The sequence below is a fragment of the Sturnira hondurensis genome, unplaced genomic scaffold, assembly GCF_014824575.4.
Source record: "Sturnira hondurensis isolate 20B ecotype Veracruz unplaced genomic scaffold, ASM1482457v3 Scaffold0017082, whole genome shotgun sequence".
In the NCBI taxonomy this organism is placed as follows: Eukaryota; Metazoa; Chordata; class Mammalia; order Chiroptera; family Phyllostomidae; genus Sturnira; species Sturnira hondurensis.
Genome location: NW_028089713.1, coordinates 648,881 through 674,701, shown reverse-complemented (window position 1 = coordinate 674,701; position 25,821 = coordinate 648,881). Strand labels below are relative to the sequence as shown.

The window sequence follows — 25,821 nt, the reverse complement described above, 5'->3', positions numbered from 1 at the left end:
GCACAGGAATTGGGGGTGTGGCACAATTCAGTCTGTAGCAAAGGAGGTGGAGAAGAGTCAGAGAATCAGAGACAGCTGGTACAGACAGTGCCCGAAGAATTTCATTATGGAGGAGGAAGGAAATGGAGTAGTAGTTTGGTGTGGACATGGGATTAAGAGAGAAGTCCTTTTTTAAGATGAGTGGTATTACTACGTTTCTGTGCTGGTGGGAATGACCTAGCAGAGAAGAACTGATGATGAAGGAGAGTGAGCGGGGCAGTTGCTGGAGTGATATTCTTGAGGTGAGAAGGCGGAATCCACTGCATAGGAAGACAGACAGAACACAAGGAGACAGGCAAATTGGCTAATAGGTTAGGGAACACAGAGCACGGGCGAGGCAAGTGAGGGCGTGCCTTTGCAAGACCATCAGAAGGAATCCGGCAGAACTACTCTTTGCTTCTGGTCTCTTAGGGGGTCTTTTGGGAAGTCTGGGAAGGCTGTTAAATCGTGGATTTATAGAGGGAAGTTATGGTGCCTCTCGCTGTGAAAGCTTTTAAAGGCCTGATGGACTCTCAGCCCCACGTTTTGCCTGGGGCCACGGCAGATTATACAGTTTCTCTTTATTCTTTTCAAACCCGTAATCAAACCTGATGCATAATATCTTACCCATCGTCTTTTGGTTGTTGCCAAATCAAACCCCTGAGGCCTGGGAAGCTCAAGGTTTTTAAGTGAAATATCGTGTATTTAAAATAGTCTGTCCAAAGCTTAGTGCTTTCCCTGAGGATTTAAAGTTTTGATTTTGGGATCTAGAGCCTTCAGCTTATTAGATCTTGCCTCTCAGGAGGAGAGGGTAGACTCTTGCAAATCAGCCACTGCCAGGTGTCAGCTGGCCTGCCACCCGTTCCTGACGAGAGCCGAGGGTCGTGTGTCAAGCAGCAGTCAGGATGTTTCAAGTCCAGAAAATACCTGTGGAACCCCATCTGTGTGCTAGCCGAAGTGTTCAATACGTCGCGTATATCACCTCGTTTACTCTGCACAACAGCGCATAAAGGAGGAACACAGTGGCCCCATTTTCTGGTGTAGAAACTAGGGAACTAGACAAAGTCATAGAACCGGCAAGCAACAGGGCTTGGACTCAAAACCAGGTCTGTTGGACCTGAAAATTCTTGGGATATTTTGTTTTTTCTTTTCAAATGTAACCAAAGAGGCAAATGTGCCTCATTAAAGAATAAAAAGTCCAGAATAGTACATGATTTAAAAAAAAAACTAAGAGTCTCACACCAATCCTGATTTTTCATTCTCCCCAAAAAAGCCTATGTCCGCAGCCTCGATGCTGAAACTTTTGAAGCTGCACAAAAGCTAATGAGTTCAAATCAATTAGGAGGATTCACTAATGTTGTAGACTGAAACTGGAAATATAGCACAAATCTTAGAGGAAATAGCATGTATAAGTTGACACCCAAAAAATGTTTTTAAAGAAGGAGCTATTACCAGTGTTATTTTAGTTTAGGCATTTCCTTAAAAATAAAAACCCCATGTTTGAGGTCTTATACTGGGTACAGCCTTCAGTGTCTTCAAGGATCATTAGCACCATAATATGCAAAATTGTGTGTATTTGAATGTGCAAACATAGGAGTTTTTCTGGGGAGAAAATCCTTAGTTTTTGTCAAATTCCTAAAGGAGCCTGTGTCCCCCAAAAGTTAAGAACTGTGGCTCCTAAACTTCCCACTGTAGATCGGAAGATGAGGCTCTTGGTCCATATTTTATGGGAGTAAGAAATAGACCTAGACCGGTGAGACTACACCCCATGAAGATGGGTCCCCTTAGTCCCTGGCTATTGTAGCTGCCTATGACTTAAGCAGTCCTTGCCTTAGAAGGCTCAGCAGGGGTTCTCATTTCTCACAGGGCTTTGACTGAGATTCTCAGGGCTAGCGCTTGTTTTCCTTTGACTACCAGACTTCCCAGAAAGTACTGGTTTCCTTCCATGTTGCCAAAATATTGTCAGATCACACTACAAAAACAGAACCTTCCTCCTCCTTGACCCTCCATGACACCAGGAATTGGCCAACCTGGGATTAGCTGCAATTTGAGGCACCTCATGCCTCAGTTGTCCCTGCTGAGGTTACCAAGGTGATTTCTAGTCTCTCTCTGCCCCTCTCCCCCTGTGCCCCCCTCCCCTTCTCCCTCCCTCCCTCCCTCCCTCCTCTCTCACCTCCTCTGTCTCTCCTCCCAGTTTTTATTTAACCGAGAGGTAGACTTAGAAACTTCTCCCAGCCTTTTCTGAATCTCCACTTTCTTTTAACTCAGGAGCTGGAGAAGGATTGTAAAATTAACTTTTTAATGACATCCTATAAAGCAGTCTAGCCCCTGAGATCTATAACCTCACCCATCCTGCATTTGACTAGGTCCCAGAGGATGGTGGTTCTGAGTCCTGACTGTTCTCCCCATGACAGTTACTTACATTCGCTGTACCATTTCACATGTTCCTCAGGCATTCTCTAAGGGAGGTGGGGGATGAACCAGAATCTTCAGTAGAACCATTCAGTAGAGAGTGAACCACTGAGTTAGAGAGACCAGCTTGGTACTTTGCATCTGGATGTGGGACACACTGGAAGTAAACTTTGCCCAATTCTGAAGCATAGCTACCCATATGAAGACAGCTAAGTCTCGGGCGTCTGGTTCAGCATCAGAGGGCTTGGTATCTTCTCAAGCTCTGGCAGAATCAGGTGCTGGGGACTTCCTGCTGATTCTCCTGAAGGAGGTAGAACTCCTTAGCAGAGCTCACTGCTCTGCAGGCTGGAGAGGGTGGAGGAGGGATATATCCAGAGCTGGCCCACCCCGGTGCCTCAACAGAAAGAGACCAGTGGGGGCTCACCAGGTGCAAAGAATCAGGGTTGGAGCCCCTGCCACCAGGGTGGCCTGAAAGACTTCAGTGAACTGGGGTTCACCAAAGGGCTTGGGTATTTGGCCAAGGTTAGAGGTGTGGCTGAAGCAGCTGCTGGATGAAAAGAGGGAGCTCCCGGAATAAATGAATACCTGCTAACGAAGTCAGACCACACCCAGAGGAAGCCTGAGCAGAAACTGAACAGCATGTGGACCTTTTCTGGAACAAATCCTGAATGTAATGATAGAGGAGGATATTATGAAAATGAAAAACAATTGCATTCGCTGTTCCAGAAAGAAATCCACTGGCTTGTTGAAATATAAAAGCTAATTGGTTACCTATTTTTTTTAAAACAAGTCCTGGTCTTAGAATCGACTATCCCTAATAATTTGATTATTTTGCTGTGCATGATAGTACACAGTGCACAGTGCCTGTGTCTTCTAACCCTGTTATTTCTAGGGCAGCCTGAGGGTCTTCATCTGCCCTGTCAGCTTAGTGGGTTGGTCTGTTGGAGCTGTGTCCAGATCTGCAGACTGGCGTGTTCTCAAGGCAGGGTGGGCTTGGTGGATAAGGTCTGGGGAGGGATGGTAAGTAGGATTTGAGTGGGGAGCTGGAGAGAGAGGGGGGTGAGGCCTGCAAGGGCACACTTTTGCTTTGGCTTTTCTTGGCTCCTCAGTGACCTGGCTCCTGGTAGTTATTCTCGTCCCCCTGCCAACTTTCTGGAAGGACTGTGATGCCCAGGAAAGCAGGTGGCAATTTGTGGAACTTCTGTTCTTGCCCTTGGCTGCGTTTTCTGGGCATTCATGCGCATGCTTTCCAGCTTGCACCCTTTCCCTTCTCCTCCAGCTTATCACAGTTCAGTGAAGAGAACATGATGGACCCCTACAACCTCGCCATCTGCTTCGGACCCTCGCTGATGTCAGTGCCTGAGGGCCATGACCAGGTGTCCTGCCAAGCCCACGTGAACGAGCTGATCAAAACCATCATCATCCAGCATGAGAGCATCTTCCCAAACCCCAGGGAGCTGGAGGGCCCTGTCTACAGCAGAGGAGGAAGCACAGAGGATTACTGGTAGGGGGCTCTGGGCTGGAGGAGGGGAGGGTGTCACCAGCGCACCCTGGCCAAGGGCCAAGGGCCAAGAGGGACCAAAGGGAAACGTTCAGATCTTCCCAGCCTCCCACTCCCGGGTTCTTCGTGCCGTCTGGACCTGGGGACGGAGTCGGCAGTGCCCCACCTTGACCCAGCCCGTAGAATAAGTGCCGTTTCGTGCCACCTTTCTTTCTTGGGAGTTCTGAGTGGTGGAGGGCCATTCTGAAAGAGAATGACAATAACCTTAGCAATATTAATGATCTCTAGGAGAGGAAATGTCATACAGTTGTGTGTGGAACTGCTGTTCATCAGTCACCAGTGCCTCTCAGGCCCTCACTTCGTGCCGTGCTTTGTGATGGAAACAGTCCTGGTTCCCACGGGATTTCTTTCATATTGGGAAGGGTTTAGATGTGGGGCGTAATTTGCTGACTGAGTTTGTAAGAGGATCATTTAGGATGACTTCGGAAATGCATGAAGGGAAAGAGGGCTGAGATCCATTTTTATCCAGCTGGCACAGTCTCACCGTGGCGTGGGATTAAGTTCTGTGGGGCAAGGTTTTCCGTGCCCCGGCCTGGTAGCAGAGACAGGACAGGATCCCAAGGCACATAGACCCTTCCGTCAGGCAGATATCGACTCACTATTTCCATTTCACAGATGAAGTCACTGCAGTGCAGGGAGGCCAGTGACAGTCTTTCAGGCCACCCCAGTGGTAGGGGCTCCGACCCTGATCCTTTGTCTCTTAGCACAGGGCGCCATCTACTGCCCCCCACTGCCCCCAGGAAACCACTTATGGTGCCATTTTTCCACTAAAAGAGAGAGGCAACTCTCTTTTACTCCCTAACATCCTTTACCTTCTCCCCACCCCCCCACCTCCAGCTTCCCCTAAATAGTGTTTCAGCCTGGGCTGAAAGTGCAAGCCAGCCCAAATAGGATTCCATCTGACTGCGACATCTGGAACCAATTCAGCCCGCCCCATTGCTATCGACTGAGGTAGGGAGGACAAGGGAGGTTGTTTACTTAATTAGAGGCCAATTGGTCCACACTTCCCCCTGCTCCCCACAGAAGGAACCTCCTGCCCAGGGAGTGGAGAAAGTGATACTCGTGTGTCTGTGAGCATAAACACACCACTGACACCCCTGGGTTCAGTCTTCTCCACTGTCCTGCAGACAGATCCCAGTATCTGGGTCCAAGCTGGAGCGACCTCAGCTTGCCAGCTCAGAGGGAAAGCTTTTTCCCACTGACAGATGGTCGGTGCGAACCGGGGAGGTTGCTCAGGTCTCAGCCTACTGGCTGAGGAGCTCCAGGGAGCTGTCCTTGTGCCTGTGACTTAGAGAGCCGGTTTCCCCCTTTCCTGAGTGTTGGAAAGTTGTGGAATAGTTCTCCCACTTCCTGCTTTACCTTCCTTCTAAAGTCTGCCCTAAGTTCTCAAATATCAAGCCGCTGCAGGCTCTGGACTGATCCCAGGACATAGCCCCTCGCGGCCCCTTATAGTCCTGCTTCCGGGGCCCAGCCCAGCGGAGCACACAGCCCCAGCAGGAGGCGAGGAGCGGTGGCTCCAGGAGCAGGGAGGGCACCTTCCTCGGGTTCTCTCCAAGGCGTTCTCCTCGGCCCCTGTTTGTTACACGTCCGACATTTATTAGCAGCCTCTGGGAAAACCCGCAAGATTAGTCAGGGACCATCACTACCACAGACTGGATAAGAAGGCCTGGGCCTCAGGCCAGAAACACGGGAGGATCAAGAGTAAGTGACTTTGGGGTTAAAGGGACCATCTGAGCACTGGATTCACACCCGCTCAGAATGCTCCCAGCCTTTCCTTTAGAGGGAGAGAGAAATGCCAGTGCCTTGAGCTAAGCCTGATGAAGGAGGTGAGGGAGGGGTAGCAGTAGGGGCGCTAGAGCCCAAGAATCCTGGAAAACAGCCAGGAAGAGGGGGCACTGGGCCACCTGGCTTCCCCACGACCTTGGAGAGGAGAGGCCAGTCCCACTTCACCACACTTACCAGCCCTGAGGCTAGATCCAGTTTCCTAGGATCGCCTGCCGTATGGCATGCCAGACCTCTGAGACTACGGGTGTTGCTGGGGTGTGGGTGTGCAATGAGACAAACATGGTTTAGGGCAGGAAGGGACCTTGAAATACGTCATCCTGCCATTACCTTAGAGCAGTGGTTTTCAGAGTGGTGTCCCTGGACCAGCAGCACCTATATCACATGGTACTTACTGGTTGGAAGTGCAGACAGACCTAGTGAATCAGAAACTCTGGGGGTGAGGTAATGGGTTTTTAACAAGCCATCCCAGACTCTGAAGTTAGGAACTGCCCCATAGTGGGTGGCCACATGGATGGGCTCAGAGCCCTGGGGAAAAGTGAACCTTTGCCATCTGCACCCCTAGGACCCCACGGATTTCCAGAATGTCACCAAACTCATTAGATGGTTTTTAGGCCTAAAAAACAGTGAGAAATTGTGTCCAGATTGTTTGACCAAGCGAAATCCCTATTAGTGGTCCCCTAGACTGTTTTCTGGAGTCTGGAGAACCTTCTTGGAACTGACTTGCTCCCAGTGGTGTGAGTCCTGAACTGGTCTGGTCTTCGAGGAACTCGCTAGGGGTGAGGGACCCGTCCCATGAGGAGGGAGAGGTGTAGGCTCAAAGGTAGAAACTGAGGCCAGGCAGTGGGGCGGAGGCTGTGCTGTTGCTTCTCTGGAACTACTTGGAAGGGCTCACTCATCGCTGCCAGATGCCGGAGAAAGCCTTTGACACTACACAGGCCAGGAAATCGGGAGGCAGAACAACTCCTGGTGACTTTTCTCGTCATTCTAGATTCTCGGCCCTGGATGATTTTAGCCTTTGTGAATTTTTTCAAGAACTTGACTTCCATCCCCTACCGTCTTGCAGAGCTCATCCCACAGCAGACTCTTCTTCCCCCTGCTCTTGTTTCCCATTCATTTGGATGACTCACCTCCCACTTTCTTACCACTACAGAGACTAAACCACAAAGAGGCCTAGAGAAATCAAATAAAATGAGAAAGAAGGAAAGGAAGTGCTGCTTATCAATCACCCCTTCTTATTTCACTGAACCCTCAAACAATTCCGTGAGCTATACAGACCATTTATAGATTAGGTAGCTGAAGCTTAAAGAGATAAAGCCCGGGGTCACAGTTACCGAGTGTCAGAGCTGATTTCTGGATCCACTTGTATCTGATACTAAAGCCTAGTGTTTTCTTCTACCGTGCTCCCGCCAGGAGCTAATTCACCTAGAGAAACAGCCCTTGAGAAGTTGAGTTGTTCTGTATTTTAGAAAAGATTTGTAAGTTCACAAGGGGTTCCTGTTGTCTCAAGTAGTTTTTGTAGCAGAAGCTGGACTAGAGAACTCAGAGGCCTTCTCCTTCATTATTAGCACTTGTCTGCAGTGTGCAGTCAAGATGTGGAGAGCATAAGGCAGCCCCCCGCCCCTGCTGTCAGAGCTGTGGGGCAGGGCCCAGGAACTTTGTAAGCCCGCGCTGAGGTCCTGATTACTTCTTGCGTCTGTTACAGTGACAGCCCTCACGGAGAGACTACCTCGGTTGAAGACTCTACCCAGGATGTGACCACAGAGCACCACATGAGCGATGACGGTACGGTTGGGGTCAGCAGGGCTCCCCGGGTAAACCCTCCTGTGCTCCTGATGAGTCTTCCTGCCCAGCAGTCCCCTGAAGCCAAGCAGAGAGCTGTCCCTTCCTTCCTTCCCTTTCTTGAAGAGGCAGCCCGCCTTCTCAAATGGAGTGGTCTCTGTATCAGACCAAAGGTGAAGAGCTAGATAGTCCATAGCCTCTCGGCCTTCTTCTCCCGACACCCTGCCCTTGTCCACCTAACAGCTCCTTGTTTCACTAGCATGTCAATTCCTGTCACAGCCCAGACTCCTGCCTGGCACCTGGAGACCAGGAAGTGAGAAAGAGCTCACTTGAAAAGCAATAAGCCTGGGACATACAGAAGCTAAGGGCCAAAGACCCAATAGAATCAAGTCAGAGGGGGCGTGTGGCCAAGCCACACGTTTTCACCCCCGCGGACTGGAAAAATCAACCCTTTCCAGAGTGAAGGCATGCCGGCACTGTGGCCTGGTGGGTGTGTGTGTGGTGAGGTGGAGTGCACAGCTGCCGTCTGCAGCCCCTCGGCAGTGCCCACGATTTATTATGGCCAGTCCAGCCAGCACGTTTCCCCCTCCTTCCAGTCATTTTGTGCCCCATTTCTGGATCACTTGGGCTCTGGGAGTCTCGGCAGCTGACAAGGGGCCTTCAGATTTTCTGGGCGTGAGAATGAAATAGTGCATCTGCGGAGCCTTCCCTGCTCCCAGCCTTGCAGTGAATTCTACAATCGTTAGGCAGCTTTTAAAGGGGAAACATTAGGGCTGCTTCTTTGGATCCTGGTGTCGAATGGATCAGAATGATAATTTGCCATATTATGGGAGGGAAGTAGGTAAACTGGGGAAATTTTAACTTGATTGGCCTACCTTGTGCCCACCACTGCTAGAGGCTTTGTATGTCTTATGTCCTAATCCCTGGTGACAGAGAGCTGCTGTTTTTGAGAAAATTAAGTTAGAGAGGTCACGTGCCATCCTTGAGGCTGTGCAGAACTGAGAGAGACGTGTAGAAGGCTTTCTCTGGTCTGCTACCCGTAGTGGAATGTCGGCCCTGCCTGTTCAGGAGCAGACTCACCCGCCAGGGCTGTCTAGGCATAGGCTTGTTGGTGAGCGGTCTTTCTCTCTCACTACTCAGAATATCTGACTTAAATCTCAGTGTCAGGTTTCTAGGAGCCTTCTCTTGCTGGCTGACCTCCATGTGCAGTCCGGAACAGATAACGGTGACAATAAGGACAATGGTTGACACACACGTAGCACTTATGATGAGCCAGGCACTGACCTAAGCACTTTTACAAATTGTTATTCATCTAAACAAACAAAAACCCAAACTCCTAGATGCAGATAACAGAGTGGTGGCTAGCAAAGGGGAAAGAGAGTGGGGGAGGATGTAAAAAGGGGCCCAATATGTGGGGGCAGAAAGAGACTAGACTTCAGGTTGTGAGCACACGATAGAGTATACAGTTACCGTATTATAAAGTTGTACACCTAGCCTTATGTACTGTTATTAACAATATGGTCCCAATAATTTTAATTTTTTTAAATTACTAATCAGTGGGAAAAGAAAAAAACCAGAAATCAAGCCCTCATAACAATTACATGTAAAAAGCACTATTATAATCCCCTTTTATAGACAAGATGGAAGCTCACACAGAAGTACAACACATTGTATTTGTAAACCCCTTTTCATTTTTCAAGTCACTTTTATGTGCATTTTTCCATATATTGTCCAAAATACATTTCCAAATTTTGTTCCTTGGAAAGTTGATAAGGCAAGTTACTTTCCCTATATAGAAACTAATCCCTGGCTGGTGTGGCTCAGTAGATTGAGCACGGGCCTGCAAACCAGAGGATCATGGTTCGGTTACTCAGTCAGGGCACATGCCTGGGTTGTTGGCCAGGTCCCCAGTAGGAAGTGCTGGAGAGGCAACCACACACTGATGTTTCTCTCCCTCTCTTTCCCTCTCTCTAAAAATAAATAAATAAAATACTTTTTAAAAAAGAAAGAAACTAAAGCCTCATGTTCTACTGGGGGAATGTATAACATAAATTATTTAAAACACAGTATGATGAATGTTATGTAATTAATGGAATTAATCAAGAGAAATGATGCTTACAAATACAGTATGGCAAGGTCAATTCAAGGGGTTGGTCTGAAAGAACCATAGAAACACCAAAGAAGTTACTGTAGGAAGCAAGTGGTATCTGACTTGTGACCTCATGTGCTTCATCAGGCAGATGAGAGAAACAGGGATTCCTGGCATAGGGAACAGCATGAACAAAGGCATGGAAGGGCATACAAGTGCTTTCAGTTTGATAACACAGACTACACTGGAATTACTTGCTTTTTACATTATCCATGGCTCATTTTTCATGTAAGGCTATCTTCCCACCACTGTACATTCAGCTAATTGAATCCCAGCTTTTCCGTTCAGTTTCCTGAGTCTGTGAATTCCAACAACATATGTTTCCTTCTTTCCTGGCCCTCTCAGAGTGTGAGCCCATCGAGGCCATTGCCAAGTTTGACTACGTGGGCCGGACAGCCCGAGAGCTGTCCTTCAAGAAGGGGGCATCCCTGCTGCTTTACCAACGGGCTTCTGATGACTGGTGGGAAGGCCGGCACAATGGCATCGACGGACTCATCCCCCATCAGTACATCGTGGTTCAAGACACGTACGTTAGGCCCCCTGATCTTCAGGGGTCCCTGGCTGCACTGTGGGAGTGAGGTTTTATTTCTGGAGCCACAGGGGGATGAGGGAGACCAGCCCCCAGGGGGCATCAACACAGTGCTGGGGTGACATACTTCCTTGGAGGACAGCAAGACTCAGTAGAGAATTGTTTTTTATTCTTGCCATGCTCCACTGCCACCGCCACCACTGTCATTTAAAAGCTTGCCAGTCAGCACTCATCCACACTTAAGCCTGATGAGTGATAATGAGGGGTTAGTATTTGACCACTCATATTTCCTTTCTGGAAAGATCGGATTGGGAAAATATCCTTATTCCTCTTTCTTTCTTTAAAAGAACTATGCCCACCCCAAAAACGCCACTGCTGGTGTTTTTTCACTTAAATGAAAATGACGAGTTTCTTTTCTAGGAGAAATCTAGCTTAAGCAGCCTTGTGGAAATGACCCGGTTCATGTAACCCAGATGAGGTAGACTTGGGGAAAGACTGGGAGAAGAAGGGAAGGGATGTCAGCGAACAAAGGGAACGTGAATTGGTCCCAAGAGACTTCACAGAATGGGCTGTCAGTTGGTTCCTGTTCTTTGAAGCAGTGGCTCCTGTTAGGAAGGCTTTACCCATGGCCCCCACGCCAGCCTCCCTGCCCCATTGCCCTGCCTCTGTTCCTGACTTCCTTCGGTTATGATGCTGTCAGTATTTTTAGTCCTTCCCTTAATATTATTTTTTAAAGGTTGATATCCTGAATGAGTCTACACCCTCCCAGCCTCTCCCCAGCTCCTTCTGCGGGGATATCCTCCCTCTGTTGCTAACATCGCAAACCTGGTGGCCATCTGTGTGTGGACAGGACCCTCCCAAATTTAGCATTATGACTTCACTACAAGACCGAGAGAAGATGAATTATGGGGGAGAAGGGCCTTTCTTTGTCATCAGTAGCCAGAGGGGCCAGGAGAGCAGTGGAGAGACCTGGGACCAGCTGGGACGCTCTAAGCGGGGCTGGATGTGCTACGACAGAGTGGCAGCGTCCTGCCTCAACGCCAGCATCTCCAGAGCCACCGCAGAGCGGACTGCCCTTACCCAGCAGTGCTCAGGACCTCAGCAGATAAACCACAACCTGAACTGGCCTCCTCCTTCTCCAGGAGGCGGCCCCAGCACAGCTGCCCCCAGGAAGGCCACGTGGGGCGGAAGGCAAATGCCTCGAATCCAGGTGTCCCCTAACCCAGCTCTCCAGAGGAGCTGAGGGTCCTGCAGAGCTCAGCGGGATTATTTATTTTTATTTAAATAACCCTCCCAAGGCCCTTAGGTTTCCTTGCTTCTGCTCACAGAGCTAGCCCAGCCAGGCGTCGCTGCTGTCTCAGAGCCGTTGCGGGGTCGCGTGTCTGTTGGGGGGCCATCTTGCCAATTTAACACTGCTTTTTGTGTTGTTTTCCCTGCCTGCCTGTCCCTTCTCCCCCAGCGAGGACGGTGTCGTGGAGAGGTCCAGCCCCAAGTCTGAGATTGAGGTCATTTCTGAGCCACCTGAAGAAAAGGTGACAGCCAGAGCGGGGGCCAGCTGTCCCAGTGGGGGTCATGTAGCTGATATTTATCTTGCAAACATCAACAAGTAAGCTCTGCTTTTCATTTTCTGCTCCTCTGAATGACTTGCCACACCCAGCCTCACCCTCTGGCCTAACCCCCCTCTCCATTCCAAGCTGCTCGGAGGGCTCCAGCTGCCCCGGCCTAACCGTTTGCATGTGCTCCTTGCTGCTACAAAGCGGACAGGGCTGAGGACGCTTCCGCAGGCCTCGTCAGCAGGCCTGGGTCTCCAGCCAGCTGCCATCATGCCATGGGTGGGTGCGCCACTCTGTTCCCCCAGGGCTTGTCAGCTCTGATTTTCCTGGCCGTCTGGCTGCTAAAACTTTGGCCAAAGCTTTGGTTACCTTAAGCAGCTTGGTTTTCTGTTCTTCTCAGAGGTGCCTTCTCTTTTCCAGTCCTTACTCAAATAATAGTAGTCTGTGATGTCTTCCTTGGCCCTTGTTTGTCCAAAGATCCGAAGTCTTGTGTGCCTTCTGCTAGGCCCGTGTTACCCCAGAGGGTTATTTAGATGTCGTGTGTCTGTTTTTCACCCTGTCCTGCACTCACACCTGTGAAGGAAAGGAGACCACTGTGCCCCCAAGGAAAGCTTTGTCCTGAGCTCTTTATTCCTTTTCTAACTCCTAGCTCCCTTACCTTCTGCCCTGTCACACTGGTAGAAATGATTTTCCATTTTTTTCCTGTTGCTTTAGCCCTGTGTATTATCCCTCTCTGTTAGTCCCTTTGAAGATTCCCACTCCTGTCCCACAGGCTCTAAACATTGCCCCAGCTTTCATTGTGGCTGTTAGCAACATCCTGGGGTTTTAACTCCACCCACACCTGGTCTGGCTGCCTAGAGGGATCCCACGCCTGCCTGCAAGCCGCTGCCTCCCCTCGAGACATTCAGGTTATTGGAAAACTAATCTCATCTCAAGGGGCCAGACACCAAGTCCCAAAGCCTACAGACCTCTTTCCGCCAGACCCTGAAACTTGGCCCAGTGCCAGCAGGATGACAAGCCCCAGGGCGCTCCTGGTGAATATGGATTGGAGATGATGTACAGTTTTTATTCCCCTCTGGCTTTGGAGGAATGAAATGATTTGCACATTGAAAATCTGTTAACCGTAGCCTCTGGACACTGAAACTGGAAGGAGAATAAAAGATGCTTGTTGTTGTTGAACTGCACCAGGTCGCCCAGATCTCTTGGCTTTTTTCCAACCAGACGGTAGCAGGGGGTGTGGTTGGGGCACGTGGCTCTTGTCCGTCTCTTTCACCCTCAACTTAGTAAAGTAGCTTAATCAGCTCACTTAGTCACTGTAGTTATAGTTGAAGTCAGACCAGTAAAAATGATTGAGGATTTTATTTCCCTCCAGCATAGTGCCCTGCTGGGAGGGCAAGCTAGTAAAAAAAGTAACTGTGGGCTAATCACATTTTTTCCCCTTATTTACAAGTCGATGTTAATCATAAACCTGTAATCATAAGATCAGAAGCCTATAATTAACCCAGAAACCAAGGCAGAGTTGGTGGAGGGACAGTTAAATAATTAGTTAGGTACATAGTTTTAAACCGTCATATATTTGATGTCATTTGTACAAAGGAATTGTGCAGAGTCATAGCTGAAATAGTCAAAAGATAAACACCTGGTAGAAAGTTGAGGCAGTTCCCTTGAGCTCCTTGCTCGGTGGTGTCAGGACAGTGTTTGGAGGACGCGGTCTACCTGTGCACCAGCTAGTCCCTGGGAGCGGCAGCCCCTGGGCGGGCCATGCCCTTAGAGGGAGTCTGCCTCCAACTCCTGCCCCCCACACCCCTCACACGTCACTCCTCCGGCCCCTCGCTTCTCTGAGTGCCCAGGTTCTCTCTCGCCCAGACATACCTGCTGTCTCCTCACCTGGTCCTTCTCTCCTTTCAAGACCTAGTCCAAAATTGAACTCTTTGGGGAAGACTTTTTGGTACCTCCTAGTTCCTCAGGGCTGAGTTAGGTGCCCTCGTTCTGTATTCCCAAAGCAGTCAGTGTCTTTCAGGTCTCAAGATGCACTCAGATCCCGCAGCAGGCGGAGCTTTTTGAAACCAGGAACTCTGTCTTCCTCTCCTTACACGTCCCTGGGGCCTGGCCCAGGGCAGGCACACTCCAGTAACTCCAGAAATATCAGCAGCTTTCACCTTGTGAGTCAGCCATCCTCAAGTGGAAAAAGTAAATCAGCAGAGCTATTGGGGCGTGGCATCTCTGTGTCATTCCACACATTTATTGAGCACCTACTGCTGGACCAAGTGCCAGTGCTGGTTATTCAGAGAGGAATAGGATGGCCCCGGCCACAGAGCTCAGTCTGGCAGGGTAAGTACCTCGTGGGCAGGTAACTAAAAATCCCTGAGTGCCATAGATGCCTCGAAGGAACAGGAGAGGGAGTGATCGATTCTGCCTACTGTTGGATTTAGGGGAGAAAAAGAGTTATTTCAGCTGAGCTTTACAAGACACTGAGCACATCCTTTTTCCATTCAAGAATGGCTGGCTCTCAGTGCTAAACTGCTGAGCAGGCAGCTTCCTGAAATAGGTACTTTGTGCCCGGTCCTGGCCCCGGCCCCGCCCATACACAGTGAGGAAGACCCAACCGGCAGAGAGTGCCAGGACTGTCTTAGAACACAGGCCCAGCCTCAGCGGCAAGGTCCGGCCCTACCCTTCTTCGTCCTCAGCTCCCACTCAGCCCCTGTGACCCTCATAGATTTCGGATGAAAGCTGCTCAGCTGCCATCCCAAACCAGAAGTTCTATTGCTTCTTAGATTAGGTCCTTGAGAATCTGATTCCAAACAAAAATGAAATGATTCAGCAGTGGACAACACCCTTACAGGCAGGGCTCTGCCCAAGCATTTCGTATGCGAACCTTAGTGGTCTGAAACAAACCGACTCAGAACCAGGGCTCAGCCCAGCCCCGGGTGCCTTGGGGTCACATAGATGTATTTCTACCCTAAGAAGATGCACAAGCTCGGTCCTGGCTCTGCAACATGGCAGACTTTGGAAGAGTATTTCGTTTCATGTCTACAAAATAACAGTAGCCGTTTAACAAAGATCAAATGATTTAAGCTTTGTAATTGGAGAAAGAAATGGGCTAAAATTTGGAAAAGTCAAGTCTCCTCTTACCTGCAATTCCCCACCTCGTTGGTGATGGTGAGACTTTTTTTTCTACCTGGGGCTTCGTTTCTGTTCAAAGCAGGTAATAGAGGGACCGTTCCATGAATCTCTCACCCATTAGAAACTTTCACTTAATCACATTTTTCCTGACAGCAGCACCTTACATCTTGGGAGCTCAAAGCCCACGACTACCAAGTAAGTACCCACTTGTCCTTTGCCCAGGTCGGGTGGCAGGGGGCCAGAGACATGGAGGAAGCAGGGGAGAGCCAGCTCAGTGGCCTCCCCTTCCGGAAGTCCCTGGGTGCCAGCACCTGCCCCTCTCACTCGGCTGAACTTCCTCGGAGCCAGGGCTCCCTGGTCACACTGCCCTCTCTGTTTGATTGAAGGCAAAGGAAACGGCCAGAATCGGGGAGCATCCGGAAAACGTTTCGGAGTGAGAGCCATGGGCTGAGCGGTTCCCTCGCTGACTCCACCTCCCCAGGGGTGGGGGCTGGCTGCCGCCCATCTTCCCAGCCCATCATGAGCCAGAGTCTCCCCAAGGAAGGGCCAGATAAGTGTTCTGTCAGTGGGCACGGCAGCCTCAACTCCATCAGCCGCCACTCATCCCTGAAGAATCGGCTGGATAGTCCACAGATCCGGAAGACAGTGACTGCCGGCCGGTCAAAAAGCTTCAATAACCATCGGCCCATGGATCCTGAGGTCATTGCACAGGTAACTGAGGGCTCCTGGACAAGCAGCTGGTATGGCTGCACTTGTCACTGCTGCTTAGTGCAGCCCATATTTTTGACAGAACTTGAAACAGCACAGTCCTTTGTACATGATATCCCAAGTTCAGGGACTGGTGGACATCTGGACCTGATAAGATGACTTCCCAAGAAACTCGCCAGTCCCTCTGTCCCCAAGAAGAACTTGAAGACAGAATAAAAGAATTAAGCTTCTTGTTCATATATAGTCTATTTGCAAGGCTGTTGTAATTTTTTATATTTATTATATTATTTCCATTACCATTGAGTCCTGTTATACCCCTAGCAGTCGCCACACTCTCTGTTGTAATTTTTAAAGCCAGAGTTACAGGTGGAGTATTTTGATAGAGTCCATTTAGAGCCCACGTTTTGAGTCTTGAGACCCTGGCAGACTTGGGGAAGCTGCATGAATGTTAAGACTCAGATGTAGTTCTGGCCACATGTTTATATCCTCTGCCCACCCCCATCATCCCATTTCCTAAGGGTAATATCTGGTCCCCAGCAGTAGGTAGGTGGTCAGTCAACAATCTGCTTCCCGTCTTGAAGGCCCCAAAATGCTGCACCTGCAGGCTCAGGTACCAGAAGAGTTTCCAGCACAAGTCTCCAGATGCAGTGGAGATGAGCTCTATTGTTACTGAGTCTTCTTTCCTTGTATACACTGCACTGACGAGTCTCTGTTTTTCATGAAATATTAGAGATCCAACCCCACCTCTAAAAATACGACTACCAGGCCCACTCCAAGCAGCTCATTCAGACGTCTCTCCCAACTCTATAATTTTCATTAGACCAGGTAGGAACGAAGGGTCTAATTCTCCTCACACCATCTCCCAGGGGGCAGTGCAGCCTGGGTATGGTCTCTGTTGGCTTAATTGTGGCACTCTGCTTAGGGAAGGTGTACCTAGCAAGCTCAGTATTAAGCTCCGGTCTGAAATGTCTTGCTTTTACTATACTTCTACCTCTGTGCCTCTACTTAAGCTCTTGACTGCAGTCTGCTTTGCACCATGGGAATTCTCCCAGCTCCCTCTTCGGCCAGGTGTCAATAGGAATGTCAGAATAAGTACGTAGCTGGGACGCACTCTAACTGCAGAGTGGGACCATGGAGGGCAGTGGAGTTCTTCCTGAGCATTTTTAAGGTTTGAGAACACCATCAGGGTGCATGAAATTGCATCACTGTCAACCGAACACATGGATCACCCTGCAGGACAGACACCTTAACCGAAGGCTTTTGCTTAGAACATACAGTCTTTCATTGTGAACCTGATTCCAAGGGAGGAGCTCTGTGGTGATTTGGGACGGTGTGGGGCCGGGGGGCGGGGGGGCAGACATAAGTGTGTAGGGAGGGAGAGCGGAAGAAAGGAGCTGGGAGGTCTCCCTGGGAGGCAGCTGGCTGCAAACAAAGGGTCTTTGGTTCTGCTTTAAGTCCCCGAGCTGGGACTTCAGTATACTAAGATCTGGAGTGTTCCACTGTGACTTGCAAGAGGCGATTTGCCTACGTGGGCTCTGGCTCCCCCTCCTGGTAACTCTTTGGTCCCCTTTCTTGGTGATGGGTAGAAGGAAATGGCTTCGTCCAGTTGGCAGGGAGGGGGCGGGGAGGTGTCCTGATGAATCTTCAGGGCCAGGGCTCTTAACCCTTTACTCAGCCCTTGAAGAAGAAGAATCAACCTTCTTAACCTTTGGCCTTGTAGTCCAAGAGAACAAAGATCATACTTCATTTGTACCACTTTTTAAAAACAGCATATACAAACATAGAAAGATCACATAATGAATCCCACGCACCCATGACGAAACTCTGGCCACCCTCAGTTTCTCTACCTTTTCCCTTCCCGTGGGATTATAGAAATACTTCATTCATAACCATTTCAGTGCATATCTCTAAAACCTGAGAACTCTTAAAAACATCTCAACCAGTCTTTCTAAAGGCAAAAAAAAAATCTCACAGTAATGCAAATCCTTTTGTCTCCCCTCCCCCACCATTCTGAACATTCGTATGTTCAAGGATTTCGGCCAAGTAAAATAATCTGGACATCTCATTGCCATTGGTTGCTCCATGGTTTGGCCTGTGGTGTTGAGATGGGATCCTTGGGGACTCTCCCTACATTCGCCTCACCTCCTCCTTTGTCCTGTTTTTGCAGGACATTGAGGCGACTATGAACTCTGCCCTGAACGAGCTGCGGGAACTGGAACGGCAGAGCAGCGTCAAGCACACGCCTGATGTGGTTCTGGACACCCTGGAGCCCCTCAAAACCTCCCCGGTGGTGGCCCCCACATCGGAGCCCTCCAGCCCCCTGCACACCCAGCTCCTCAAGGACCCCGAGCCCGCCTTCCAGCGCAGCGCCAGCACGGCTGGGGACATCGCCTGCGCCTTCCGGCCTGTCAAGTCTGTCAAGACGGCTGCCCCAGTCAAGCCACCAGCCACACGACCCAAGCCCACTGTCTTTCCCAAAACAAATGCCACTAGCCCTGGTGTCAACTCATCGGCTTCCCCACAGTCCACTGACAAGTCTTGTACTGTCTGAGGGATATAATTTAATTGTTCTAGACAAGGGGACTGGAGGGACGGACTGTTATTAAAATCTTCCTATTTAACTAGCTTGGGGACTTCAGTTGAAAATTAGGTTTAAGTTCTTGCAGGAATTAGCCTTTCCATCACCCCAAACCTTGAGAATGAAGCCCTCATTATCACCCTGCCCGGCCCTTACCACTGCCCTCTGCTTCCCCCAGTTGTTGTAATTCAGCCAGCTGCAGTGCGTACTGTTCTTAGGTTAGCCAGAGATAGGTTTTTCCATTATCAGGTCACTGTGAAATCTGGCCAGGCACGTCCTGAGGACATGGGCTCAAGTCTCAGTCCCCTCAGGCAAGGGATGTCTAACCAGATGGCTGGCTACTGACATCCAGCCCTCGGTGGCATCTTGTTTTGGGTACTGGTTGTAGAGAATCACATAAAGTCCATTAAGTCCATTCTTCATTTTACACACATACACACACACACACAGGCTTTTCTAGCCTCTGGCATGTGTAGCCTCTGGTCCTAGACTGGTCAGCCCCTGTGGCAGTTCCCACCAGAGCCACCAGGGGTCTCTGTTTCCGTTACAAATCTCCTGTCTCGGCCAGGGAACCTAGCCTTTGATATCTCTCCATCTTATGAAATTTAGCAGAATGGGACTCAGTCCTGTAATGTTTGGGGGTTGGGGGCTTTCTCTTTGTCTTCTATTGGTGTGAATTGGTCCTCAGTGTTTGCTTTTACTCCCCTCCATCCTCTAGAACCACAACTCAATCTTATTGTGGAGCTTCTCAACTTTTTCTGAATATATGGGCATTTGTTGGTTTTCTCTCTTTGTCTCTGATGGACCATTTTCCATTTAAGACGATCTCCTGTATAAGACCGTTTTATAGCCGGTTCCGTGTGGGGTAGAGTCTTAAGAGGGTTTCATTGCATTTGTGGCAGGTTTGGAAAAGGCAAGAAATGGACCCTTCCTTCTCCCACTCATTTGGGCACATAAGACATAAAATTCATTACTCTGTTAAAAAAATTACATTCAGCTTTGCTCTCCCTAAAATTGTTCCCAGATGAAAACGTATCCTAAGTTCAACCCCTAGTTTGGTTATTCTATAAGGTCTCTCTCTTCAGGGACCAACAAGGGCTTTGGAGAGCCCTAGTTAGATTAAAGAGAGACAGTTCTTAAAACATACTTCTGTTCAAACAAGGACAACTGAGAGAACCTAGGCCCTGCGGGCTTTAACATCTTCCCAAGGCAAAAATCTAAGAAAATTAAAAATTGGATGCTGAATATTTTGGCCTTGTTTCTGGTTCTCCTCCAAAAAGTAAAAATGATGCCCTTGTCTGCTTTGATCCAGTCTGCAAACCTGGTGCCCACGGTTCCAGCTCCCCTGGCGTCACGCTGTCCCAGGGGGGCCAGAGCTGGGGACAGTCACGCACCAGGCCTGCTTGAGTCCAAGCTGAAACTCATTCCTCTTGTCTTTTCTGGTTTTAAAGCTGCAACTTTTAGCCTTATTTTGTGTGGTTCAGGTGAAACCGTGGGTTGCCATTCCAGTGGGGAAAATCTGAATTTTATGTTTAGCCTAGAGGGTCCTTTCTGGACCAGCATTTTGAGGTTGGTAGTTGGCTCCATGGCAGTGGTAGGACTTTCCTTATTCTGTGGGAAGGAAAGAGGAGCTTTGTGGGAAATCGCGCATTAGAAGGATGACTTTCGGCACCAGGAAAACCGTCCTGAAAGATGACGAGGAGGGGTGAGGAGCTCCTCCAGTGCAGGGAGGCAGCCTGTGAGAGAAGCAGCCCACCGTCCACTGGATTCTTGGCTTCAGTTGCTCTGGTTGGTGGTCTGTCCTTGTCTGTCACCTGGACTTACACAGGCCTTGAGCCAACAGGGTCTTTCATACCCAAGGATCTATTTCCTTGCTGAAAACGGAACCCCACCCTTCACTTTGCATTCCTTTTGATCCCACTGATCCAAATGGGTACCCACGCCTGCCCTTTCCCCTCCCTCAGGAGCACACTCCTCTCTAAGAAAGTAAAAGCAGAGCTTTCTTAATGCCAGTGCTCTGGGCCTACTCTTGCTCCTGCCTTATTTCCCTTTCAGCCCCGTCCAAGACTGTTCGTCACCCCCTTGGTCAGTGTCCATCTGCTCATTTGCATCATGAATTGGACAGTGTATGAATGGTCACCGACTCCCCCCTGCTCCGGGAGCCGAGCCGTCTTCCCCTCTGGTGCTCCTGACACCTATGAGACGGTCCTGTCGAGAGGACCGGGAACCTGCAGAAAGAGAGTCCTTCTCAGCAGAGCTCCTTGCAGTCAACTGGAATTGAGGTTGCACACTGTGATTTTTACACCGAAAAGCCAGAAGGAGCTGGCCACCCCAGGGCCAGGGGAGACCAGCCTTCCTCCGATGTGCTTGCCGAAACCAGCATGATGTTTCCACGAGCCCCACTCTGGCCCTTGAGGTGTGGATCCTTTTCCTGGTGTGGAATCTGACAGTTCAGTCTTGGGGGAACAGAGGTGGGGTGGGGCTACCAGCATCCAATTTGGAAAAAGAGAGGAGTTTGCAGCCAGCAGCCTGTAAACTGGAAACTCTGGTCTCAGCCAACCTCCTCAGGGCACCCTGGCTTCTCCCCAAGGAGGAGAGGAGAGATGACGCCAGCGACAGGATGAGCAAACCACAGGAAGGGCTGGTGTGGATGTGCTCACGTTCAGAAGAGAAGTTAGAGCTTCCAGGGAATCGCAGTGTTGTGGCGTCTGACTTGTATGTCACGTTTGTGTACAATGGTATATTCTTTAAATAGTGTCAATAACTGGAATATTGTATGTATGCTTGGAGATGCTTTGTGTGAACCTAAGACTGTCACTTGACAGATGTTGGATTGGGAAAATCCAAAGCACAACTTCGAAATAAAACACGTTTTTAGGTTTCAGTGCTGCAGTTCATATGTGCCTTCTCCACTCTCTGAGGCCTCGGACTCATGAGCCCAGCTGCCCAGGAGGGGCTGTGCTGTGTCGGTAGGTGGTAACAGTGCTGCCTGGCAACAAAACGAGAAATTAGGTGACTTTGGGAGCCGGCTACCTTCTCCCTCCCCCGAGCAAGAGCAGCACGGGTGCGCTCAGAATGTGGATTTTTCCCCCCCTAACGTTTCTATTCAGCCCCTAGGTGAAATTTAAGAGGTTGTGTAGAAAGTCTTCCGGCTCTCCATTGGGCAGTCTGTTGCCATGAGAACTGTCTCCTCTGCAGAATCGACCTCCCGTGTTTTCAGCGAGGACTTCTCGTTTCTATCTCTAGTCAGACTTCCCACTTGGAGGGCTGGGGCCTTCGAAGTTGTTTGCAAGTGGTGCCAGCCAAAGCAAGGGTGGCTGAAGGCTTGAGTCCTCCAACCGAGGCCCTGAGCCATTATGCCCTTGGCAGTCTCGCGGAAGAGCTGACCGATGTGCTTGCGCTGCTGGTGTGTTGGGCACCAGGGCGGGGCGCCTACAGAAATGCTGCCTCTCCTTTAGGTTTTTATCCGGGTGGGTCCTGAGCTTAAGGCTGGAGCTAATTAAAGATAACAACTTAAATGTCACCACTTGCCCCTAGAGTTCACACTGTTCTTAGTGGGCCTGTCCTAGCGCCAGAAGCCCTGGGTGAAACCTTGTGGCCACGGGAGTGCCGAGTGTTCTGCGGAGTGTTCCGAGATCGCACCGGTGCTCTTGCTTCAGGCCCTGGACCAGGCGCTGCCTCCTCAGGTTTGGCACCTCCGCCTGTTACTTGCGCATCTTTAGTGCGGCTGCCTGCCCTTAGGGTCCAGCCTCCTCCTCGAATTCAGTGCTGGAGCCACGTCCCGAGCTGCTCTTGCTGGTCATTCGGCAAGAGTCATTCGGAGTCGAGTCTCCTGACTCGACTCTCCTGCCACCCTGTGTGATGGATGCGTTCCCACTCCTGAGTGTAGGTGACGAGCTGCGAGAAAGGACCAAAGAGCCTTTTCTGGGAGTCCTAAGGCAAAGGTGGCTGTTGGTTAGGGATTCTTTTCATTCATTTCACATATTCTGATGTGAGTTTTGATGGAAACTAGTGACAATGACACAATTGAAACACAAACCCATGCCATCCAGATAGAAACCAACAAAGGAGATCAGGTGGGTGTGAATTAGGAAACAGTCTTTGTGATTATCTAAATGCTCATATCCATAGTAGGTATATGAAGCTTCCTTTTACTTAGGAGTTAGCAACCCTGGCGTATTACGTGTGCCAAAGACTCATTCATGTGGTGTGTCAACAAATGGAGCTTCACTGCGTGCTGAGCACTGTCATACAGTGTTGAACAGGAGGGACGGATGGTGGATCTTGCTTTCTAGTTTCAGGGAGAAGAGACCAACAAAACAGTGTTGCTCTGAAAGTGAAACAATGGAGGGAGAGAGTGAGTGCTGGGTTGGTCAAGACAGACTGTTCAGGGGCGAGGAGTGTGGGTCATCGGGAATTCTGGCTGGCCTGGCAAAGTCAAGATGACTGTCAGTCATCCAAGTGGAGATATCAGATAGACTCTTGGTTATATGAATGTGGAGTTTTAGGGGCAGATCGTACCTGAAAACAAATTCAGTAGCTAGTACCTTATAGGTGTATTCAAACTATGAGATTCCCAGAAAGAATATACATAGAGGAGAAGGTAATAATCAGAAATCCTGCAGAGAAGGAGCCAGAGGGAACAAGTGACAGGTAGGTGGCTGGGAGAGCACAGTGCCACAGAAACCAAGAGAAGGAATGTTTCAATGCAGAGGGAGGGGCCAGCAGCAAACCTGGTGGGGGAAGATGAGGCCGGGAGGAAAGGTGCTGGTGGGTGACCTGGGTGAGAACCCCCTCGTGGAGGGGAAATGCGTCCAGTAGGGGAGGGCAGGGCAGCAGACGGGAAGGGAAGGGGGAGTTAGGAACGTGTGGCAGCTCATTCAAAGGTATTTTGATTGGGAAGCATCCGAAGGTGTGGAGGGATCAGGTTTCCGCTTCCGAATCCGACAGCACTGGTGTGTGTTTACCCCCGGGCAGGCCCCAGTTGAACAGAAAGAGTGAGGCTGTGGAGAGGGCCAGGGGCCGGCACAGGTGGAAGGACGGTTGAGGGGGCCAGGGCAGAGGCCCTCCCAGGGCACCAGAAGGGAGGCAGGTGGGAGAGGCAGGCATGATGCAAGTCGGGCAGTGGCTGTGGGACTGAGAAAAAAGGAGTTCCCTTATGATGGCTTCTTTTATTTCTTTGAAGTTTAAGGCAAAGACTAGCTGAGGGAGTGGGAGGGCACGATGAGCAGGAGGTGCGAAGAGTTCAGACAGCGAGTGAATGCTCACTTTCCCTGCCAAGACGGTGCCTGGTGGCTGGGGGGCTGATTTCCTTCAGGGCGCTGCTCCCACAGGGCCTTGCCCTACCCCTTGGGGGGACGGGGAGAGTGCCAGGTCCAGCCTTGGGGTTTGTCCTTCCTTCCCCACACAAAGCTCCTGGCCAGAGCAGGACTCAGGACCGTGTCCCTCAGCCCTTCGTAACTGACTGAGCATGCTGTCACACCCAGCTCTTCCCCGCCCCAGTTACTGCTCCTTTCCCCTCTCCTGTGAGGTGCTGGCAGGTGAGGCAGCAGGCTTCTGCTCAAGAAGGGGCTGACAAGGCGACCAGTGTCTGTTCAGGGCCTAACCGGTAGCAGGCACTTCATCTTGTGTTTTACACTGACCCTAAGAGAAAAGTTGCGTGACTTGGTCAAGGTCATACAGAGCAAGTGATAGAGTCCAGACTCAAGCCTCCATGATGGCAAAGCCCTTGTCCTTCCCAGTATATGCTCGGCCTTCCTTTGAAGAAGGCAGATGTGAGCTTTTTCCCCCAGGGCGACCATCAAAGACACCAGCCCTTCCCTACTCTGGTCCTTGTCCTACTTCGGAATGGCCACTTCTATTTCTGTGGCTCCTCAGAGCCACTCACAGACTTCCCCTTCAGGAGGCCACCAGGCTCCTGCACCACCCCAAATGAAACAGTGGCCATGCTGCCCAGCTGGGGCCAGCAGCTCAAAGCCACAGGCAAGGCATCCATTCGCTGTGTCCACACGGAGAATGTAACTTCCCAGAGAGGGCCCAGCAAAGCTGTCACTGTGCAGGGCTCCGGCCCTGCCCCCCCCCTTCCCCTTTCTGTAGCCTGGCCACACCGGGTGCCCAGGACAAGTCACTCTCATCTCTTACTTCTATGCCTCTGCACGTGTTCCCACTTCCTGCAGTGCCTTACCTTTGACCCCCAATCCTCTGCCTATATCTTTCTCCAAAATCTGCTGGAGTGTCCTTTCTTCCGGCCAGCTCTTCTGGACCAGCCCCTCTCGGCTGCCCCCTCTGCCAGGTTCACAAACTCACCCCAAGCTGACGTTTGTATCTCAGAGCATTCACCACGCTGCCCTGAACCCCAGCTCTGGGGGGACAGCACACGGTGCCTGCTTCCCAGTAAGTGCCCGACACACACAAGCACTGCTCTGAGGGAGCTTGGAAACGGGGGGGGGGGGGGGGGGGGGGGGGGGGGAGGTTACGCTTGCTGGAGGGAGAAGAGCAGGGGTGCCGATGAGGGCTGAGCAGGTTTATCGGAAAAATAGGTAGGCTTTTAGGGACAGGCTAGATTATGTTACAGACCGCAATGGCTTAAAACAACGAAGGTTATTAGTCACCGAGGCGACATGCTCCCTGTGGGTCAGCAGAGGCCCTGCCAGGACAGTCGCTCAGGGACCCTGACTGAGAGAGCAGTCGCTGGGTCTCAGAGTCCCACTGTCAGAAGGCGAAGGCGAGGGGCTCGTGCATCAGCAGCTAATGCTTTGGCTGGGAAATCACCTGGCCCCACCCAATCACAGGATGCCAAGAAAGTGCAATTCTGCTGTGGGCCAGCAGGCGGAAAGCTGGGAATCCTGGGTGGAGAGCAGGAGCATCCACATGTTTCTCCCCTTCCCGCTGGGACGAGCCACGAGCCACGGGCAGCCAGCCCCTCTAGGGAGGGCCCAGCGGCAGTGCCAGGCCCCCAGGTGAACCACAGGTGTGCCTCTCCGAGCGGGAGGCACTTTTCAGCTGGGCTCCTTTTCTGGTGTCACTGTGCGAGGGGTGGGGCTGCCAGAGGAAATCACCAGGTGTGGCCTTGGGAAAGTCCCTCCAACATTCTGTAGAAACATGGAATTTCCTGGTTGTAACCATTTCTTACTCAACTGCAGCCTTGGAGCTGCCCAGAGCAGGGCTGACCTCTGCAGCCTCCTAGGAAATTTCACGTTGGGCACAGAGGCCGGGCTGGGATTCGCCTTACCTGGGCCCCGGCCCCAGCAGTGTCTGAAGAACATGGACAAATTACTGAAGGCGTGTGGGGGTCAAAGGCCTCGATGTCCTCAGTGCCTGTCTGTTAAGTGCTTCCCAGTGTCCCAAGCACTTTCAAATATGTTGTTCCATGTCATCCATCCAACCAGCAGAGTGAATGTTTCTCTCCTCATGCCTTGGCTCAGAAAATCCCGAGAGCTGCGTGCTGTGCTCAAGCTCACACCGCAGGGCCTCCCTGGGCTCCAGTGCTTGCTCTTGAGCCTCTGCAGGCTCACTGGGAAGATGAATCAGAGCCTTCCCGGGGCTCCGGAGTGTGGGAACATGGTCTTTCCAGGCAACTCTCCCCTTGGTTAACTTGCCCAACCTGTTCTCTTGACTCTGGGTCAA

The 25,821-nt window shown here is 50.7% G+C and overlaps 1 protein-coding gene across 10 annotated transcripts in view; it reads left to right on the top strand.

Moving 5' to 3' along the window:
- SRGAP2 (SLIT-ROBO Rho GTPase activating protein 2) overlaps positions 1 to 21,079 on the top strand; it is a 253,602-nt gene extending 232,523 nt beyond the window's left edge. For 3 of the 10 annotated variants that reach the window (XM_037067162.1, XM_037067160.1, XM_037067161.1), the window contains exons 18-24: positions 3,710 to 3,934; positions 7,479 to 7,558; positions 10,050 to 10,230; positions 11,693 to 11,839; positions 15,063 to 15,104; positions 15,296 to 15,620; positions 17,785 to 21,079. In XM_037067162.1, coding sequence (XP_036923057.1) covers positions 3,710 to 3,934; positions 7,479 to 7,558; positions 10,050 to 10,230; positions 11,693 to 11,839; positions 15,063 to 15,104; positions 15,296 to 15,620; positions 17,785 to 18,168 — 1,384 coding nt within the window. In that variant the 3' untranslated portion in view covers positions 18,169 to 21,079. Of the gene's footprint in view, positions 1 to 3,709; positions 3,935 to 7,478; positions 7,559 to 10,049; positions 10,231 to 10,969; positions 11,060 to 11,692; positions 11,840 to 12,558; positions 12,971 to 15,062; positions 15,105 to 15,295; positions 15,621 to 16,347; positions 16,443 to 17,784 lie in introns of those variants that run through there. The other 7 variants (XM_037067165.1, XM_037067164.1, XM_037067167.1 and 4 more) reach the window with 6 other exon arrangements.
- Positions 21,080 to 25,821: the final 4,742 nt, after the last annotated feature.